Source organism: Vigna angularis, chromosome 4, assembly GCF_016808095.1.
Source record: "Vigna angularis cultivar LongXiaoDou No.4 chromosome 4, ASM1680809v1, whole genome shotgun sequence".
NCBI lineage: Eukaryota > Viridiplantae > Streptophyta > Magnoliopsida > Fabales > Fabaceae > Vigna > Vigna angularis.
Window position 1 is genome coordinate 16234594 of NC_068973.1, and position 22272 is coordinate 16256865.

The 22272-nt window shown below is 30.1% G+C and overlaps 1 protein-coding gene across 1 annotated transcript; it reads left to right on the forward strand.

Annotated features, from left to right (window-relative positions):
* Positions 1-18833: 18833 nt before the first annotated feature.
* LOC108330916 (transcription factor bHLH137) lies at positions 18834-21664 on the forward strand. The gene is made up of 8 exons (XM_017565511.2): positions 18834-19301; positions 19617-19799; positions 19918-19983; positions 20201-20269; positions 20390-20473; positions 20566-20760; positions 20864-21000; positions 21099-21664. The coding sequence occupies exons 1-7, from the start codon at positions 18960-18962 to the stop codon at positions 20954-20956; spliced, it is 1032 nt and encodes a 343-aa protein (XP_017421000.1). The 5' UTR covers positions 18834-18959; the 3' UTR covers positions 20957-21000; positions 21099-21664.
* The last annotated feature ends 608 nt before the right edge of the window (positions 21665-22272 follow it).

The following is a 22272-nucleotide window of genomic DNA, read 5'->3' on the forward strand; positions in this document are numbered from 1 at the left end:
AGAATTTCAAGAATTTTAAAACGATTCTAGAGCACTTAATTGTGTAGTGATACACTCCTTAGACACAGTAAAATAATTTCATGAGACAAGCCTACTCAATTATGGTCACAAGAATAAATGGTTTCGAACTAAAGATGTCATTTTTAACTTTTAACTAGATTCATCCGGATTTTCTTTTTTCTATATATGGGTTGTTTTCATGCAACTATATTGCAAAAATTTGGAGAAAAACATTTGTCCAGTAAGTTGAATAGAGACTTAATAGTTTTCTACTAAATTTAAACTATTATTGTTTTTATTTTTATTTTTATTTTTTTATTATTATTATTATTATTATTATTGGCAAAGTCATTGTATGTCATGGTCATAGAAAAATCACTTTCTAGTCAGGTTGAAAGATTTAGGATTTTAAGCAGGAAAGAAATAATCTACACGGCTTAGTTTAAATAATAAACACAATATTTATCATTTTAAATATTTTTCATGTATACAAAAAATACAACTTTTCAAGTCATGTTCATTAAAAAAATTAATTTTTTTTATCATTTGAAATTAAAAGAATCACATTCTAAAGATTATTATTATCATATAATATAATACAAAAAATATTGAAATCAATGTGTATATATGTCATTATTAATATTTTTGACTAAATATAATAGCTTTGTTACTTAATTTTGCAATTGAAGTGATTTGATATGTAGATTCGCATGCATACGTTGACAAACCAACAATTTGTTGACAGTAAGAAAGAATATTCTCTACGTTGTGAAACACGGATCAGTGGATTATGGCAAGACCAACTAGGTTCTTATTCAAAACAAGCAAGGTGTCAAATATTCCACACTCTATAAAATATAAATTCAATTCAATAGTCACAGTCATTAGAAAGATATTGATTCATGTTTTATTTAATCTAGTGGTAGTTAAATACGGATTTAAATTGGAATAGTAATTATATATATTAAGTTTGAAGTATTTCATAAATTTAATATTTTTTTATTAAAAATTATGTTTTGTTGAATGTTTAAAATATATTTTATTTAAAATATTATTATTATCAAGAATTAAACCTTTCGTACATCTTAGATAATAAATAAGCTTAATTTCAAAACATATGGTAAAATATTTCAAATTGAAACTTCAAAGGTTAAATGCATAACAGTGTGCACTACATGCATGTATCATGCTCCGATGTTAAGCATTTTTTTATTACTAATATATAGTTACTATTATTATTATTATTATTATTATAATATTGGGTTTAAAGAAAGAAAGTAAAAAATGAGAATTAGAATAGAGGTGTAGATGGGTAGAATAATAAGTTGAAATATTAGTAGAGAAGGTAGGTCCAGTGAAAGTTTTGAGTCGCGCATATTTCAGCAATATTTCACTCACGGCTGCTCCTTCATCCGAATTTGAATTACACTATCAAATAGCTGTCTGTGCATGCAACATGCATTATAAACATGCATATTGACGTCAGTCAAACAATTACTTGTTTTTTATTACTCAGCTCAAATTTCGGTCTAAAAGTAAACCTTTTGTCACAAAGTCTTGGCTAAACTCGCCGCCAGTACCATACAACCTTAATTCCTGGTGAAATAAACGTGCATGTGTATATATAATTTCTTCTTTTAATTATAATATACATAAAAATATATATTACTTTTACCAATAATTATTTAAGGAAATTAAGCCTAATTTCTGTCGGAATAACAGTTTATTATGATGAAGGAATTTTTTTTATCAACAAAAAAAAAATATTAATATTAGTGTACTTGGAGTGCTCTGATCCTTTTAGAGGAAATATATATATATATATATATATATATATATATATATATATATATATATATATATATATATATATATAAGTTTGTCCACAAAAATGTCAACATCTAGTTTTACATATTAAAATATTAGTGTTGTCCCTGTAAAGTTCCTCAAACAAAATAATATGTGCTATGTGACTATAACTAGAATGAATACTTACACTTCACTACAGAAAAATATGTAATAAAATGATCATTTTAAGCAAATCAAAATTGGATTAGTACGTCTTACAACATATTTTATTTAAAACTATAGTAGTCGCTAGTATTTCTAATTTTAAGTTAAATATATTATTGTAAATATCGGGGAAAAAAAGGTCATATAGTACTAAAAGAACAGGTAAAGTAGTGTTTTTAAGAAACTTTAAATTTGGTCAATAGAATTTTAAAAACATTTCTTGAAAAACATTATTAATGGATTAGAATACAAAATTTAAAATCACTTTCTTTCTTAAAAAAAACACAATAATAGAGAAATAATGCTATAAAAAAAATTATATTGATGCAATTTTTCTTCAATCTAGATCCAGATTTTAATCACCAAAATAAGAGAGAGGATTTTTCATTATATTGAATATTCAACTTACACGCACTTCACGCATAAAAATCTACTCACGGGAAAATATAAAGTTATTGAAATTCAAAAGAATATGGAGAGATATCACGTCAATTATATATATATATATATATATATATATATATATATATATATATATATATATATATATGCTATGCAATACTATTCTTTAATGTTTTTGTTGTTTGCGAAAAATCTCTTCAAATTTCATTTTAGAAATAATGCACTATTATATTGTATGATCCTCAAACCAAATTATTTCCTATTTAAAAATTCTGTCATCTTCAAATCCGCATTACTTCTTAATTACAAATTTTATCATTAAAAATATTGTTACAACTGTTACTATCATATTTAATAGTTTCACGTGGTTAAGAGTTAATACTATTCAACAGTCTATCATATTTTATTAATATTATTTAATATTCTTTTAATATTATAGATTTTTATATATTTAATCATACACAATTCTCTCCTATTTGTTTATAAACTTATATTCAAAGGTAACCTCGATAAGAATAACTAAAAAATGTTCATACACTACAAAAATACATGGAATTATAGAAAGAATTTCACCGACGGAATTACTTTTGTCGGTAAATGATGTATTACCGACGGATTTTATCGACAGATGTAAAAAATGTATTTATCAATGGATATTTGTCTTTCGGTAATTATCGACGGACAAAATCTATCAGTAAAGTCTTCGTAATTATCGACAGAAAATATCCGTCGGTAATTCCATCGATAATACATATTTTAGTTACCGACAGTCAAAATTCGTCGATAAAGTCTTCGGTAATTACCGACAAACACTTCCGTCGGTAAATCCGTCGGTAAAAAGAGCGGCAAAATTTCTGCCCATTTTTTCTCTCTCTGCGCGAAGCAGACTATATTTTTCTATCTCACAAAACACTTTCGTCATTTTTTCTTTCCTCTCATCTCAAGACCATTTCTCACCTTCTCTGCAACCATTTTTCTCTCTCGTGCAACCATCTTCCCACACTACCACCGCTGTCGTTGGAGAGTGCCTTCGCTGCCGTTGGAGAGCGCCACCGCTGTCGTTGGAGAGTGCCTTCGCTGCCGTTGGAGAGCGCCACCGCTGTCGTGGGAGAACGTCACCGCTGCCATGGGAGAACCACGCTGAGCGCCACCGCTACCGTTGAAGACCGCCACCGTTGTCGTTGGAGAGCGACACCGCTGCCGATGGAGAGCGCCACTACTATCGTTGAGGAGTGCCACCGTTGCCATGGGAGAACGTCACCACTGCCGTGGGAGAACCACTACCGTCGAAGAACCATGAAGAGTAGTGTTGCCGTTGGGATGCTCAAAACTAATTGCGAATTTTTCCCAATTTTAAGGTTTCTAAAACAATTGGAGAACCTAAGTAGAGCCTTTGATTTTGGTTTTGGAATGAATTGGATTGTTGTTTTGATTTAGGAATGAAGAAAGTTTGATAAAAAAAATTAAAATCTGAGAAAACCGAAGAAGGGGAAAGAGGAAGAAGATGAACCAGATCGAGATATTTACCGACGGAATTATTGACGGTTTTTTCCTTCGGTAATTACCAACGAATTTTTGTTGTAATTATCGACGAATTTGACCTTCAGTATTTACTGACGGCCATAATAATCCATCGATAAATATTACCGACAACGTTACTATCGACGGATCAAACTCTGTCGGTAAACCGTCGGAAAAATGACATTAACAACGGATTTTGGACGTTTTCGACAGATTTTGGTCGTCGGTAATAATTATTTTTTTTGTAGTGATATATATTATTTTAATTCATTAAAATATATAATAAAGTTATTTCAATTTATACGAATAAATTGTTGCATATAGAAAATACTTATCTCCATTATTTACAAAATAAATTATAATTTTAATTATCTAATTTCCATGAATATGCCTATGAACATTGAGTGCAATGATAGGATTTTACAAATCACAAATTTTAATTAACAAAATTATTTAATAAACATAATTTTGTTAAAAAGTATACCAACACCTTTAGAACAAAGTATGCGAAAATTATACTTTGTTTCTAAATTTAGAAAGTGAATTTAATAATTTAAGGAATGATTTGACTAACCTCTTAGTCAGTTTGACTAATTAAAATGTGAAAAACAAAAGGAACGACTGATAGCAACACTGATACCTAACAAACATCACTAAACAGCTCAGCATCTTCCTTATAATTCTATTGTTTATTGACCACTACTAAAACTTTTCATAATTACTTTTAAAAATTTACGAAAAAGTGATTTATCTTGAGATATTTTCTATGGGCCGAAAGATTTTTATGATCCAACAACTTCAGCCCAATGCGATGCCATTTTTCTCTCTCAGTCTTCCTTCGGTTAATGACAACAATTTCTCTGCACTTGAATTATCAAATTCCCAACCAATATGAATGGTTTTGTCTGATTATTATAAATTTCACTTGCAGTTTCAATCACAAAACCAAGAGGTTGCAATATATATATATATATATATATATATATATATATATATATATATATATATATATATATATATATATATATATATTATTATTATTATTTCCCTTTCAGTAATTTTGTATTTAGAATTTTGAAAAGTTCAGTGTAAATATAAAAAACATCGAATATCATATAAAAATAAAAATTATAAACCTGTTATATTAAAAATTTAAATTTAAAATAATATCAATTTTTTTTATGAGTTGTACTTATACTTTATTGATATATCTTATGAATAAAAAAATACGCACGAATAACATATGTAATGTGAGACTCTCTCAAATATGTAGGAATTAACATTTACAATGATGTGTTCTTTAGGAAATCTCAACCAGATCTATTACATTATTTTAATGTAGGAATTAACAATTAATACCATGCGTTCTTACGGAAAATTTATCGGGTTGACCCGAGGTGAATTAGCATGAGAATATATGTGAGTTCAAATTTGTCACAAGTTTTAACATTCAAGTAGTAAAAAGTATTTTGTGAGTATAAAAATAAAGAATTAGTATTGAGTTATATTACTCCATGTGATTGGGATATTTATAAGTTTTTAGGGGCTTGTTAATATCACAACAAGATAACATCAATATATAACAACATATTAACATATATAATAATTGGATTCAATTTATTATAATATGAATTTTTTTTATATTATCAGAAATATTATATTTCCTTTATTTTAAAAGTGTTAATATTTCATGTAGATCTCACACTTAGATTTCATGTTTATTGAATCATTTTGGATTTGATAATAATAATATATTTTGCATTGGATATGTACATAAGTCTCCGAAACTCGAAAGTGAATAACTTTTGTACCTGGATCAAATTATTAGATGAACGAATTTATATGTTGCTTTTGGCTTTTCATACTCAGTTGTATATGCTACTTTTAGCTCTCGGACGAGTTGTATGTTTTTTTTAGCTTATAGCCAAGTTGTACTCGACACTTATATTGTCATGCTTTTGAACACTTAATTTATACTTTGATTTTCTGACTAAGTCTATAATTGAACATTCATAAGTCCATATTAAGTTTATGACTAAGGATATAATTGTTATGAAAGGATATGTATAGAAGTAATATTTTGATTTGATAAGATAGTGAATTAGAATTATTAATATCTCGATTGTGACTGACAATTATAAAATGGATTATGGTCCTTATTTGTAGAGTAGGTAACGTTATCACTAGTGCAAAATAGACTGTTTATAGCGACATTTTATACTGGTTGAAATTCATCAGGTATAGAAAATGATGCGAAGACAGTACCATAAATATGATAAGTTTTTCTATATTGATTGGACCCAAAACCTCTATAGAAAGTGGTGTAGTGGAAAAATTGTAATAAATTACAATGATTTTCTTTATTGCTTGCACTTAAAACTGATATAGAAAGTGACGCAATGGAAAAACTGTAAGAGATTACAAAGTTTTTTATACTGGTTGCACTCATAACTAGTATAGAAAGCCATTTTTCTATACCAATTAGACCTAGTATAGAAAGTGGCGAGTGACAAAAATGTATTAATGGAGGACACTTTCCATATTAAGCGGTATATAATGTTTATTATCCATCTCCTTCTTCCTTTCGCGCTTCACTATTATGAAATCTTTATGCTTTCACTATGCTTCTTCTTTCTTGTCCAGTTCATTGAATGTTGGTTATCCCGTTTGTCATTTCTTGTTGTTCTTCTTTGCCGTGGACGTGTTCCCATGTTCCCTGGTCGTTGGTTGCCATCATTGTGGTGAGTCAAGCTCTCGTGCATTCCCTCCTTCCTTCATCGTTGGTGGTGCTGCAATGCGTCATTGATGGTTGTAAGGGTGTCATAGTGTGGTGGGTCACACTCCTTTCGTTGCATTGAAGCTATCGTGGAGTAGCAGGTCACACTCTTTCTGTCACGTTTTTGTTTCCCTATTGCTAGTGGTGTTTAGGGTTTTGTTTTCGTTACAAGTAACTTTCGATCAATACTTACTTGTTTAACTATTGAAGATATTGAGTTTGTTGATATTTACTATTAGATTTCATTTCTTGTGAGGAAAATTTAATATTGTTAGGTTCTCCATTTCTCGGAGCTTTACGTGTCTATGTTATTGCATTCCATTGGTGTCATTATCCTTCTGTGTTAGAACTAATGAGAAAATAGTGAGGCATGTGTGATCAATGGGTTTAGAGTTTAGGGTTTAGGCTGAGTAAGACACCAATTTGTTTTACCATTTTGTTTGGAAGCTGCCAAACTTTTCACTATAACCAAAAATATGAAAATTTAATTTCCATGTATAATAATAAAATCAATTTGTATCTCATTTTTTTATGTTGAATCCAATGCCAAAGGTGATGGATTTTTAGTGGTGATGAAAATCACCAAATAAATTCTAGGAAGAAAAATGGACATCGATAGGAGTTCTAATTAGTAGGATTGTTTAGGAATGAGATATTAGTCTCTTAGATACTTTAAAGTGAAACGCATAGAACTAGATCCATTGATTAATTGTTTATGTTGTGGTTTAGTTGTAAGGCTGAGTTCACATATTGGATTGCATGTTTAACTATTTCTTAGGTCCACCTAAAAGGTGTTGGTTTTTACAAATAACAACATATCAAAGTTGGATAAATTTGATACGCACAACAAATGAATATGAGAGAAGAGTAGAACAATTTCTTGAATTTACAAAGATGAATGTTCCAAACAATAACAAAAGATTCTAGTGTTCGTGTATTAATTGTTTGAATGAGAGAAAACTACCAACTAAAGTTATTCGAGAGCATGTTATTTTTGATGGATTCTTAAATATCTACACAAAATGAACATGACATGGTGAATTAATACACATGTCATGTGTAACTGAGTCTCAAGTAGAAGCAAAAGAAGTTGATTTAGAGATGGGTGGTCGATTAGATGACATGATACATGATGTTAAACATGATTCCTTCCAACGTGCTCATGTGTATGACAACTTATACAGTGACATAGAAAAACCTTTGTATTAAAATTGTTAAATGTGGAGGCAAGAAATGGGTGGATTGATAAAAGTTTCATATAATTGTTGGAGTTGTTGAGTGACATGCTTCCTAAAGATAACACATTGTCAACATGCAATTATGATGTGAAGAAGCTATTGTGTCCCATGGTATATAATATAAAAAATTCATGCATGCCCAAACGGTTATCTTGTATAAGAGCGAGTTTGTCAAGTTACATCAATGTCCACAATTTTGGGTGTCACGATACAAACAAAAATAGAGTGAGTTTGAATGTGATAGTAAGAGTCCTCCTACAAAAGTCTTGTGGTATTTTTCTCTTGTTCCATAGTTGAAACGCTTATTTAGAAACCCAAATTATGCAAAACTCATGAGATGGCATGCAGATGGACGTATAAAAGATGAGAATTTCAAGCATCCGATAGATGGTTTGCAATGGAAGAATATTCTCCCATGTTCCCTAATTTCTCTAATGAACATTAGGTTTGGACTTGCTACAAATGGAATGAATCCATATGGGAACTTAAGCTGTAAACATAGCTTGTGGCATGTGATGTTAGTGATTTACAATTTACCTCAGTGGTCGTTCATGAAATGTAAATATGTGATGTTATCCTTGATGATCTCAGGTCCAAGACAACTTGGAACGACATTGATGTTTATTTAGTCACATTAGTTGAACATCTGAATATGCTGTGGGAGGAATTTAATGGTTACATCGGTGATTCCTTTAATTTGCATGCCGTGTTTTTTTGTACAATCAACGACTTTTAAACTTTTGGTAAGGGTCACAAAGCATGCCCTATATGTGAAGAAGAGACATGTCAACTACAACATGGAAGGAAAAAAGTATACCTTGGACATCAAAGGTTTCTTAGTACAAACCATTCATATCGTAAGTTAAAGAAATCATTTAACGGATATCAAGAAAATGAATTAGCTCCAATGACTTTAAGTGGATCACAAGTATATGAGTGTGTACAGGACATTGGGGTTGTTTTTGGAAAGATGAAAAAAAAAGGCACTTCAAGCAACATGTGTAAGAAAATGTTAATTTTCTTTATTTGCCATATTGGAGGGTGCTTGATGTTAGATATTATTTACATATTATGTATGTAGAGAAAAATGTATGTGATAGGATTATCGGAACACTGCTCAATATTCAAGACAAGATGAAAGATGGTGTCAATGCTCGCTTGAAGCTGCTTGAAATTGGTATAAGGAAAAACTAGCTCCAATATGACATGGTAAGCTAACATACTTGCCTTCAACATGTCACACATTGTGTAAATAAGAGAAGAGAATTTTGTGAGTTCTTACAAGGTGCGAAAGTTTCACTGGGTTACTCTTCCAATTTTAAACGAGTTATATCTATGAAAGATAAAACATTACTTGGGTTAAAATCTTAGGATTGTCATGTATTGATGCAACAACTTCTAGTAGAGACTATTCGAGACATATTGCCTAAGAATGTTAGATACATATTAACAAGATTGTGCTTCTTTTTCAATGCAATATGTACTAAAGTTAATAACATTCAGAAATTGGATCAACTAGAAAATGAGACTGTGGTCATATTGTGTGAGTTGGAGATGTACTTTTCTCCATCATTCTTTGATATTATGATGCACCTGATTATTCATCTAGTAAGAGAAGTTAGAATTTGTGGTCATCTAGTAAGAGAAATTATAATTTGTGGTCTAGTATTCTTACGATGGATGTATCCTATTAAGTGATATATGAAGACATTAAAAGTCTATGTAAATAATCAATATCATCCTGAAGCATCAATCGTTGAAAGATATACTCTTGAGAAAACTATAACCTTTCACATTGTCATCATAGCCCAACAATATACAAATCTTGAATACTTTGTCACTCTCGTTGTACTCGATACTCTTGTTGTGTTCATTTGTTCTTAAGTGTAAAGTCAATCCTAATTTGAAATAATGTGTCAAGTATTCACTGTCCACTTATCATGTCGTTGTCTTTCACCGTTGAAACTAATTACATCAACTCCCACTCACATCTAATAGCTTTAATATGCAATCTGATGAAATCCTCTAACTTAATATATACATAAAATATAAACAACTCCATAATATAAAATGTAATCACTACCAACATAGCACATGTATCTATCATAGTAATATCACTCATTACGGATCAATATTAACATCTTTCAATTAGTCCACATCATAAAAATAAGCAATAACATAAGCAATTTCCAAAAAATCAAATTAACTTAAAATCTAAATAAAAATTGTTAAAGGAAACATGTGTATAAAGTTTTAATTAATATACTCCATGTGACCTAGTTATCTTTATTCTATCAAAATAGATTGCAGAGTGAATTTAGTTGAGAAATGGTTCAATTGTACCTTCATTGATATTGGTTATTGGGTAAAATCTCATCCTGCGGGCAAATTCATGGAATTTATTAAACATGTTACTATTCATAGGTTGAAATCAAGTAAGAAATTAATCATTTACTCTTTAGATTACATTCATTGGGCGAAATCTTATCCGCTTGACGAATTATATAGCGCCATACATTTTTCAAAATCAACGACATACGTACAATTCAAAATAGCTAATTGTAACCATCTTATCAAGTTTTAAATCTCAATTTAAATTTTATATTACAATATAAATGTATACCAACTCAAGTCATTTACTATTCACTAAAAAAGCAAGCCGAAACAATAGTAAAATGACTTATTCTCAATTCACTTTTAACAAATTAAAACTTCTAAATAAGTATTAAACTCTTGAAATTCAACTCTACCAAGTGTCAATTGCATAGTTATTCTCTTATGTTCAAATTATTTCTTCATTTAGTTATTCATTCTCAGTTTGACTACTCAAAACCCAAAACTATTAAAATGTACAATATCCAATTACTCTAGAAATTTCAAAACAAAAACTACAACTCTCCAAAACATCAAAAATATAGCTTCTCTGGAATGATCTATGCTACTAAAAACAATTAATCTCATAAATCAAATTACTTGTTCATTACTTTATATTACCTTATAATTACTTGTTCATTAGACAAAAAAACAATCTTAAAGAAGAAAAGGAGTTGAAAGTACACCTAAAACCTTTAAGAACCCAAGAAAATGTCATCCAAACAATTCATAACACAAATCAAAACTTGAATCGATTGAAGTAATACTTTCTTAACTCACTAAAAGGAATAGACAAGATTAAAAGTTTTAAATAAAAATATCATTTACTCTAAAACAAAAATTTGACTGATCAAAATTATTTTTTACTCTCCCTGTTCCAACAATGAAGTCGGTTAAGGAAAAAAAATAGAAACATTAAATGTAACAAAACTAAAGGAAAAATAAAAGAAAAAATATAAAAACAAAAGAAAAAGAAAAGATTGATAAAATAAAAAACTCAAAGTTTTCATAAAAGAATAAAATTAAATATGAAGAAAAGTATAGAAGCTAAAAGATATATCTAAACTTTTATTTATAGTAGTAACTAAAGATTGTGCCAGGTAAATTCATTTCTTAGCGTGTAACTAAATTTTTTAATAATTTTATTTGTTTAATTTTTATTTTACTTACTCATGGTGTATGTCTTTATCGGAACTTTATTTTTTTAATTAATAGAAAAATATGGAAGCGTATTATACTATCCTCTTAAATATCACCCATTAGTTGTCTTGTTTTGGATTGATAGTGACATTTTTCCCTCTTGTTTGTGTACAACTTTTTTTTTTTCTCTTTTTTGTATGTAAGTTTACTCGGTGAATGCTCTGAGTTGGGACCCAAATTTCCTGTTCATTTTACACGATTCTTCCTCCTTTTATCCAAAACGATCCAAACAAATTACGTACCACACCAGTGCAGTACAAGAAGCCAACTCGTGATAATCATTTTCTAATCACTTACTCTAAAACTAACTTGAGTCGTATAACAATAAAATACCAAATAAATCGTATTTAAAGTTTTTATTTTTATTTGCATTTAAAATTTTATATGGTATATATTTGCGAGTCAAAATATATTAATATTGTCAAGTTCAAAATAATTTAATAAATATGATATTCAAGTGTGAACTCAAATATTAGTATCCTAACAAAAGATTATGATAATATAAACAAATTCAAGTTATAATAAATTGAATTTAGTTATTATATACGTTAAAATGTTTACAGGTGCATAAAAGTGATTTTATATCGGTTAAAAGTAGTTTATTTTTATACTCGATTCTTAGTATAGAAACATAAGTATAGAAAGAAAAATTGACTTTTTATACTGATTAAAGATACAGCTGGTACAGAAAGCGAAATGTTCATAATCTGATTCGGAGTTGGTTTAAGTTATTCAAGGTCACAAATTTTCTCAAGATTTTGTTTCCAATTTTTTCTAGATTTTTCATAGATTTCAAGATGTTGCTGACAGCAACTTTAGATCTCGTCATTGACCACCACCAATCTTCAGCGTCCCACTGTGCCTGGAACAAAACCATTGCGCCTCCTTCATTGAACCCCAAATCAAAACTAGAAACGCATTGTGAGGCTATACCTTAAGAACCTAAATAGCAAATCAACACCCACACTACGAACCAAATTCATATCTACACTTTGAACCACTACGTTGTTCAACCTCTCACCATCCACAAAAACTCTAGCGCCACCAAACCGTTAACCACATCTAGCCACTAGGTTCATTCAATACGCAACCACTATTCAAAACTGCAAGCAACCTGTAGTAGAACCACAAGAAATCTAACACAGACATCTAAATCGTACCCTCAAGCAACACCATGTCTTCTTGCTCACCACCATTCTCGCAATCTACCACATAAACGAATCGTAGTTCGTGCAAGCTCCGCTAGACAAGAATCACAAATTTGGTGGATTAACTCATGGGTTTGTCTTTATAAAAAAAAAAAAAAACTACTTTCTATTCGAATTATATCTAGTATAGAAATTTTTCATATTTATTACAAAATTCTACCATGTACAAGTTGTAATTAGAACCAGTACAAAAAGTTTTTTTATTTATGACAAAAATACCACTACGTCCACTTTCTATATTAGTTATAATTAGAACCAGTATAGAAAATTTTCTTATTTACAATTATGTCATCGCATCACTTTTTATACGTGACGAATTATAACCAAATCAAAACTAGAAATACATTGTGAGGCTAACTTAAGAACCTAAATAGAAAATCAAAACCTGCACTACGAACCAAATTCATGTCTACACTTTGAACAACTACGTTGTTCAACCTCTCACCATCTAGCAGAAACTTTAGCGCCACCACACCGTTAACCACATCTAGCCACTAGGTTCATTCGACACACAACCATTATTCAATATTGCAAGCAACTTGTAGTAGAACTACAAGAAACCTAACACAGACTTCCAAATCGCACCCTCGAGCAACACCATGTCTTATTGCGCATCACCATTCTCGCAATCCACCACATAAATGAATCGTAGTTCGTGCAAGCTCCACTAAACAAGAATCACGAATTTGGTGGATTGACTCATGGGTTTGTCTTTATAAAAGAATTATAAGAAACTACTTTCTATAACAATTATATCTAGTATAGAAATTTTTCATATTTATTACAAAATGCCACCGTGTCCACTTTCTATACAGGTTATAATTAGAACCAGTACAAAAAGTGCTCTTATTTATTACAAAACTACCACTACTTTCTATATCGGTTATAATTAGAACAAGTATAGAAAATTTTCTTATTTACAATTATGTCATCGCGTCACTTTTTATACTTAACGAATTATAACTGGTGTAAAAAGTTGCTATAAAAAATGTTTTTTACATTGGTGTTACGAAAGCCTATGAATATTTCTAATCATCGAGGGTAATCTAACTGAACACTCATTCTTTACTCTCATACTCACAAAATACTTTTTAGTGACTTGAGCTTCATAGTCTTTATATGTGGACTTCCTCCCTCATAAAAGATCAAAGCGAACACTTGTTCCAGATATCAAGCTAGTTCACCTCGTATAAACTCGACAAATTTTCGGTAAGAACATATGATGTCCACCATGGACTTAGGTCAAACTTTATCCTACCTCCACGTTTTACATTACATCACTCATATTGTCATGGACATTTTATGGAAAAAATTTTGCAATATCTTGGAAGAGTTTTATCTTGACACTCAATCTCTTTTTTACATTAATATTTTGTTATGATATAATATATATTAAAATTATCATTTTTTTAAATATCTTTCAAAAGTAAGTTAAAATTGAATGACAATGTTTTCTTTTCATGTCATCTATGTATAGTTTAACCTGAGATGATGAGGTTCCTTGGTAAAAAGAGAAATCTTCTAAAAGTCAACATACTTTATCAATCAAAATGAGTGCATTAAAAAAAGAAAAGTGAGTTAACCCATATATAGTCTCTTTATATTATTATTGTGAATTGTGCAATTATAGAAGGCAACATTGATTAATAATAATTTAGGCATCATTTAAACATTAAATTATTATTATATAGTCTAACTGCATTCTAGCTAACGAAAGAAAAGAACTTATAGAAATGAAGGAAAATTCTAACATGATCTCATACAAATGAGAGAGAGAAATATGGAGATTGGTGCAATTTTATGAAATTTTAGATGGCTAAATGATATTAGACCTATTCCTAATAGACATTAATTGTCAATTAACGTTGATCTTAGGACTAACAAACATTAAATAACATCAGACTTAGAATAGTCCAACATTATTTAATGTTTGTTGACTTTAGGAGAGATCTTAAATTGACAATTAACAATTAGATTTTGTTATTGGGAGTTAGTTGAAAATCTTTTTTTGTGTTAATGTTTAAATCATAATTTTTTTTGTTTATATTGATGAACATTTGATTTTATCCTTTGTACCTTATTGTTCTCCATCTACTGATTCAAACACAGTTATAGTGAGTCCCAAGTGACCTCTACATATCAAGGAATCAAAAATTAATCTTGATTATTAAAAGCAATTCAAGTGCAAGTCAATAATATGAGTAATGTTTTTTAGTTTCGATTTCTGCTTTGTTGTATAATGCAACTCAACGTATGATTTTTTATTCTGCACCTTCCACAAATTTTAAAATGATGTTTTAAATTCATTCTCAAGCTTTTAAACATGTTACATTAGATGGATTATAGTTAGAACTTGATTTATGAAAATATCAAAAGTTAGGTAAGTTTGGGATTTATCCCCTTGTGTTTTTTTTTTTTGAGTTTTGATTTTTGATTTCGACTATTTTTAGCTAAAGTTCAACTTATTTTTTGTATTCATATAATGCTTAGAAACATGCTTGCATGTTCATTTAGTGTTTAGAATTTCATTTTAGAGTTTGTATAGTTTGACAGTTAATTTTGTTATTTAGTTCCTAGAGTAAGTTAGAATTAAGGAATTTTTTTATTCTAGTTGTGTTTTCATGCAATTATTTGTTTCATTAGTTAATTATGTGTGAATCTGCATTGCATCAATTTTCCATTTTGCATCATAAAACAGTAATTCAAAAGTGCTGTGAAAGTTGATAAGCACCAATGCAACACAAGTTCTGCCAGAACTGATATTGATCTATAATTTTGGGTAAGTCAAGTCGTTTTCTAGTCTTGCATGCATAACAAAATGCATTATAGATAGGTAGATGTATTTCATGTATTTCCATTGTAAAAACCATAGTTTAGTTAGTTGTGACATTTTATCAAATACTTGGTAGAAATTAGGTTTTCGTTGCATTTATCTCTGCATTGTTTTAGTAATTTCAAAGTTTAAAACATGTTCGTTGCCACTTATTAATAGAATTCATACATTCATATTATCTCATTTACATGCATTCAATTCATTTTTGGAATCAAATCATCATGTTCATATTAGAGTTCATGCATTTTACTTATAGACTCAGTTTTTAAGTTCATGCATCATATTGTTTTTGCACATTTTAGGATTGTTTTTAGTTTAATTGTCTTTCATATATTTCTTGGTTGAGCATTCCACTACATTACAGGGAAAAATTAAGATTTTGTTAATTTCTAAGGGACTAGAGAGTCTAACACATGTTTGGACTTTATTACTTCTTTCCAACTTACCAGATTTCATATTTTATTAGTTCTATATCCATAAACTACAACATAGACTTACATTATATGTATTAGAGAATACCATTTGGAATCTAAAAAGGCGTATATGGTAATGGAAGCCAAAATTGAGTTTTATAGGGCAAATATAACCTACCTTTTTTAAAACCCCCATTCTAATTTTCACTTACATATTTTCAATCATGTTGTTGAGTGTTGATTCAATGTTATTTGCGATGAATTTCCAAAAATTGTTCAAAGGTTTTAATCTTTTCAAGAAGGAATTTCTTTGAGCATGTAAGTACTGATATTTGAAGGTTAATTTTTAAACAAGGCCATCTAAAGTGACTGAAATTAAAATGTCCCTTAATATATAAAGGTCTTTCTAAATATGACAATAGGCTACCAGTCTCGTTTCATAAAATGGTGATTTATTGGCAAAATTAGTTTCTTCATATAAATGACAAATAAGTTACAAGAAATAAGATCCTTTGTCTTAACCCCACGAAAGACATAAATTGAACTCATTCCAAACAATAAATAGACTTGCCTCACGAGAAAATCTTACATAATTAAATTCAACATTCTACAAATAAGGAGAGATAAGATTTCATTGTCTTAGACCATATGAAAGAAGGAAATTCTTAAGTTGGGACATATTCCAAAAAATCAATATACTAATTTACATTACACTTAAACTTATTTAAAAAAACTACTAGAATATGTTATTTTAATAGTTTTTACAATCAATAACTTTTAAAATATTTATTATTTGACAATTTTCAACAAATTTTTAATTAGACTAAGTTTTCTGATATTTCAAGTAAGATTCTTTTTTAATAAAATATTTAACTCAATTAGTAAATAATTAAATATAAAGTAAGATACTAAAAGTGATTTTTTTAAAAAATATACTTGATATTTATTTAATTTATTTAAATGACTTATAGATGATTTTTTGTGTTGCGCAAACATCACCAAAGAAATCTAAGTTTCCTTCTTAACTAATTTAATATAAAAGTTAATCAAGGTCAGTCTAATAAACACTATCACATACATTTACTAATTGAATGCAAAATATCATATTTTGGAGGTTGTAGTGAAAATAGAAAATGGTAATCGATTAAACAACACTAAAACTAGAAAAATGAAAATACAAGATTGAAATGTAAAGTGTAGTAGAAATTAAATGAAATGTATGATCAAACTAAAGAATAAAAGCATATATCAAAAGAAAAGCATCAACAAAATAGAAGTGTTCCAACCAAGTGCTTAAAAATATGAAGAAAGTAGTGAATGCATTATAAAACAGTGCATAATCGAGAGGTGGAATAGTAGTTTGGACAATTAGAGATTAACATTAAATTAAAGTTCATTGTGCAAAATTAAAATTAGGTCGAAGGAGAATAAAATAAAAGAAAAGGAACAATGAAAATAAGAGCTTAAAACACATCAAATTAAAAACAAACCATCGAAAACAAGTCTACAACATTATTAAACTGGAAAATGAAAATAATAGTACCAAATGTCTCCTCCTTTCAACACTTAGAAAAAAAATTAAAGTTTGGTTCTCGACTTCCCTCCCCCTGTTGTATTCTCCAAATATATATATATAAAATTTGTTTCTCGTGACTATTATCCCTCGTCTCAAATTTAGAATTTTCTTTGACGAAAATAAAATAAAATGCAAAAAGTTGTCATAACAAAATTGGTTTCTGGTTTTTCTACTAATGTGGTAATGCATAATCTTCGGTTAACTCCATATGGGTACTTGTAGTGAAAGTTATAAGTGAAAATATTTCTCTAGGACAAACTTTTTTTTTGTTGGTCGAGCTTCTCCTCTATTAGCTAAGTTCTCTCGACTGGCGAGATTAGATGACACGAAACAACATGACTTAAAATTTGCACCTTCAAGTATTTGATTTGTAGCTTCTAAATTATTTCTTTATATAAACCTCTCCCCTTATCCTTCTCGAATTACATCTAAGTTTTCATCAATACAGCTTTTAGGATTAACTCAAAAGCTTAGCAATACGACATAATAAGTAGAAATTCTTGTAGACCAACAACTCAACAACATAATAATACGATAATCTGATCTCAACAGCTTAACAACATGACACCTTAATTTAGGAGCTTAGTAACACGTACTCCACAACACATGAAAATTCTAAAACTTCCTAATATACATAAATCTAAGTTAAAATTAAAAGATAAAGAAAAAAAAGTATAAAAGAGTGTAATAAGCTTTAATATAATATAAAAGTATAAAAATTGATCTATCTAACGTATATATTTAAAGAAATAAAAACACGTGAAGTGATAAGTATTTCAAAACAAAATGAATAATTAAAAAACCCATCAATTATCATCTCTAAAATATTACTCTTTCTCGTAGATATGTACTAAATTAAACATATTATATAATAATTCCTCAAATATTAAAAATGATTCTAAATATAATTAACTCTTTTAGCTTAATAAAATATTTAAATATAAAATTAAATTAGTGACGTTTGAAATACTTTAAAATCTATTTATATATCACTCTATACAAAATTGATGGTGTACTAGAGTAATTAATGTTTAAAATTCTTAGAGCGTGTTATTATTTTTAAGGGTTCCCAACAAACAAAAAGCATCATAATCTTTCCTATTTATGATAATTGGAGTGCCATTTATTACTATGACTAATGTGAAAGAGAAAACAAATTGATGACATTAGACCAGTCAAATGTACTGCCTCTGCTGCATGAGAAAGAGTTACTTACTGCTTTTAAAGATTTCTAACATTTTATGTCCTCAGATCTGTATATATAGAGACCACACACCCTTTTAGTTTTGTCACAGACCATCCTTTCCTGACTCCTCCACACCACTGCATCCCTTTCTTTCATCATTTTCGTTCTTCATAACTTCCATTTCCAACCCAAAGAAACACACTCTCTCTCTCTTTCCCACATGGCAGCTTTTTCATACCAGTACCATCCTTTTCTGGTTGATCCTGCATTCTTCCCCAGCAACATGAACACCCCTTCTTCTCCTTCTCCTCCCCAGTTTCACCTCCCTCAGGAATCATCTTTTAATCTCACAAACCAGGAGACTAGCTGTGTTGACCAAAGCTCCAAGATCACCATCAGTGACAATGAGCCTTCTGTCACAAAAAACCTTAGCCCTCAGTCCTCTGTGGTGGTGGACAAGCTTGAAACCGGTGAACAGGTCACTCAGAAGGTGAACACTCCGCCGTTGAAGAAAAGAAGAACCAGAAATGGATCTTCCTTGACTAGTAACACTCAATCCAAGGTAAATAATTTCAGTTTAATTTCTTTATACTCACAAAGTTTCATTCTGTTAATCCAGCAGAAATCATTCTTGCTTTAACAACTTTTAAGATAAACTTACTGTACAGAGTTTGTTGCGGCTAGACTATACTATATAACTTTTTGCAGTAGAAATGAATGATTTATGTTCTAGCTTTATTTGTTTGTTTTCAGAAAATGTTGTAGCTTTATTAATTATGCAAGTTTCGGGCCTTTTTCCAGCATTAAAATTTGCTATAATATAATTAGAGTTTAGTGTGTTAACCAAATTAGTATTGTTGTTTGTTTATTATTCTAGGATACTGCAACAGAAGGAAGAAGCAAGAAACAAAGGAAGAACAATGGTGGGGTGAAAGAAGAAGACAAGGCAAAAGAAGAGAAGAAGGAGCAGAGAAAATGTCATGAAGAGCCCCCAACAGGCTATATCCACGTCAGAGCAAGAAGGGGTCAGGCAACGGATAGCCACAGCCTTGCGGAGAGGGTACTGTACTCTCTTAACAACTTGAAATTATCGATGGCTGTGGGGCCCACTAATGTGCTGGCTGCCTTGAGTTTTATCTTCATGTCTCATTCTAATGTTGCAAGAAAATGGATTTCAGGTGAGAAGAGAGAAGATAAGTGAAAGGATGAAGGTGCTGCAACGGCTTGTGCCAGGCTGTGATAAGGTAGGTAAAGTAGCACTTCATGTCACACTTCTGTAGGACCAATAATTTTATTTTCCTTAAAAATAATATTGAAATAAGTTTATGACTTAACAACAACTCCTTTGTTATTTTTTGTGTGATTTGTGAAATGTGGTTGTGTTCTTGTAAGAATTGCCCTTTATACATTAGTTTTTTCCCATTTCTTCTGACAGCTTCATGTGGTTTGGTTTTTATCTAGGTGACTGGAAAGGCCCTTATGTTGGATGAAATAATCAATTATGTTCAGTCTTTACAGAATCAAGTTGAGGTACCCTTAACGGATTCAATTGTTTTTCTGATTAATACTTCACCTTGATTATTCATCATGGATTAGCTATATACCATTTGTATTATTCTAACAAGCTAGCTATGCCTGTAATTTCTGCAGTTCTTATCAATGAAGCTTGCTTCCGTGAATCCCATGTTTTATGACTTGTCAACGGATCTAGATACCCTCTTGGTTAGACCAGAGGTGAGGATTGATAAAGAAAATTAACAATTTCCTTGTTGACTGAGTTAAACATGTCTAATCATGAGCTAACATGTTCTCTTTGAACTTTTCAGAAACTAAATAGCATGGCATCACCATCACCACTACCATGTGTGTCACATTGCAACAGCCCCAACCAAGCCACAACTTTTGCTGATACAACCACCATGACCCCCACCAACATCTTTCACAATGCCACTGACTATCTTTTGGATAATTCAGCTTCATTTTTTCTTCAAGGCCAGAGGTCAACTATGTTCTCTGAGGAGGTATAAACGCAATTAACCAATTTTCAATGTTAGAAAAAGAAAAAAAGGTTTTCTATACTACTACTACTATCATTATTGTTGCTGACAAAAACATCATTTTCAGGATACCGGTAGTCATTTCTGGGACGCAGAGGACCAGCGACAAAAGTTTCTTCATCCATATGGATTCAGCAACAACTTATGTTCCTTTCATTAATAAATTTTTTTCCCAAAGCTGCCCTAAAAAATTACGAAATTGATGTAAGTTTTCACATCCTATCTCTTATTAAAACATTATAATATAACTCAATGATATGTGGTTCTGAGTCTGACCCTTTTTTTTAATAAAACTTCCTCAGGATTTAGCTTTTACACTAGGTAAGAAAACCCAAAGAGGAGCGAGAATGAGCCAAAAGGAAATTAGACATTAGGAGAAAAAACCAAAGCTACGCTTGGTATCGGTATAAGTACATCATTTCAGTCGAAGAAAAGGGTAATTGGTGGCGTAAAGAGTCTGGCTTGGTTCCTAGTCCATCAGATTAAAGTGACCTTTGAAGATGAATAAAGGGCACCAAAGTTAATGGATGAAGAACCAAAAGGACAGAAAATACCGACCAAATAAGACCATATCTTTTCTAGATCCATTGTTCTGTTCCAGTGATTTTTGACTCTCCAAGGACTTATGATGCACAAATTCCGAGAGACTATCAATCCTATACACAGAGCAATGTCATGTAAATTATCAAAGTATTGATTCTTGTGGTGGCAGTTATTCTGTTGGTACAGTTAATTTCACCATTATTGAGAAACGAGGGTTGATGCTACTGATTATGTTCTTGAAATGACTGGCCATGCATTTCTTTCTTGGTCTAGTTAGCTTTTATGTATATGTATCTGCAGAATCTTCATAGTTTTGGCATCCTTATGATTATTGTTGTTATATATTTATCCATCCACAGCCAAAGTTTCTATAACTAGATGTTCAACCTCAAACTGTCAGAGTTTAAAAATTAATAATGATTAATTTCGTATACTATGATTCATTATTTTCTTTAAAATTTAATATTCTGACGCTGCTTAACGAACCAATGCATGCGCGCCTATATATGTTCCACTCACATAAGAAAATTCGGTGTAGTTGTAATATTGATTGAGAAGTCATATTCATGTATCAATGGTAGAGTCGTGATCCTTTTATATTGTTAATTATATACAAGTTATAATCAACGAGTGTGTACTTGCGTTACTCCATTAAAATATTGGTCAGTTTCGTTTAATTTCAAAGGTAATCAATTTAATTCGCCTGTTTAAAGATAGTAAATGAATTGACGTGACAATTTTTTGTTTCCATAGACAAAGGAGTTCTGTCTTTGTTACAAGGATAGAACTGTCAAAAGGCTAAGAAGATCCTCCATACTTTCAGAGTGCATGTGCAATGGGAACACAGAAGAAATGCTCTCAATCTATGTACATTGAACCATTACTAAAATGTGGCGAGGCTACATGATAGAAATATTAAGTACAATGACCTTT

Excerpts from the sequence above, each read along its gene's own strand:
- LOC108330916 (XM_017565511.2), top strand. The coding sequence starts at position 18,960 with ATGGCAGCTTTTTCATACCAGTACCATCCTTTTCTGGTTGATCCTGCA. Across the intron at positions 19,984-20,200 it reads TTGTGCCAGGCTGTGATAAG|GTGACTGGAAAGGCCCTTAT; the intron begins GTAGGTAAAGTA and ends GTTTTTATCTAG. Across the intron at positions 20,761-20,863 it reads CAACTATGTTCTCTGAGGAG|GATACCGGTAGTCATTTCTG; the intron begins GTATAAACGCAA and ends CATCATTTTCAG.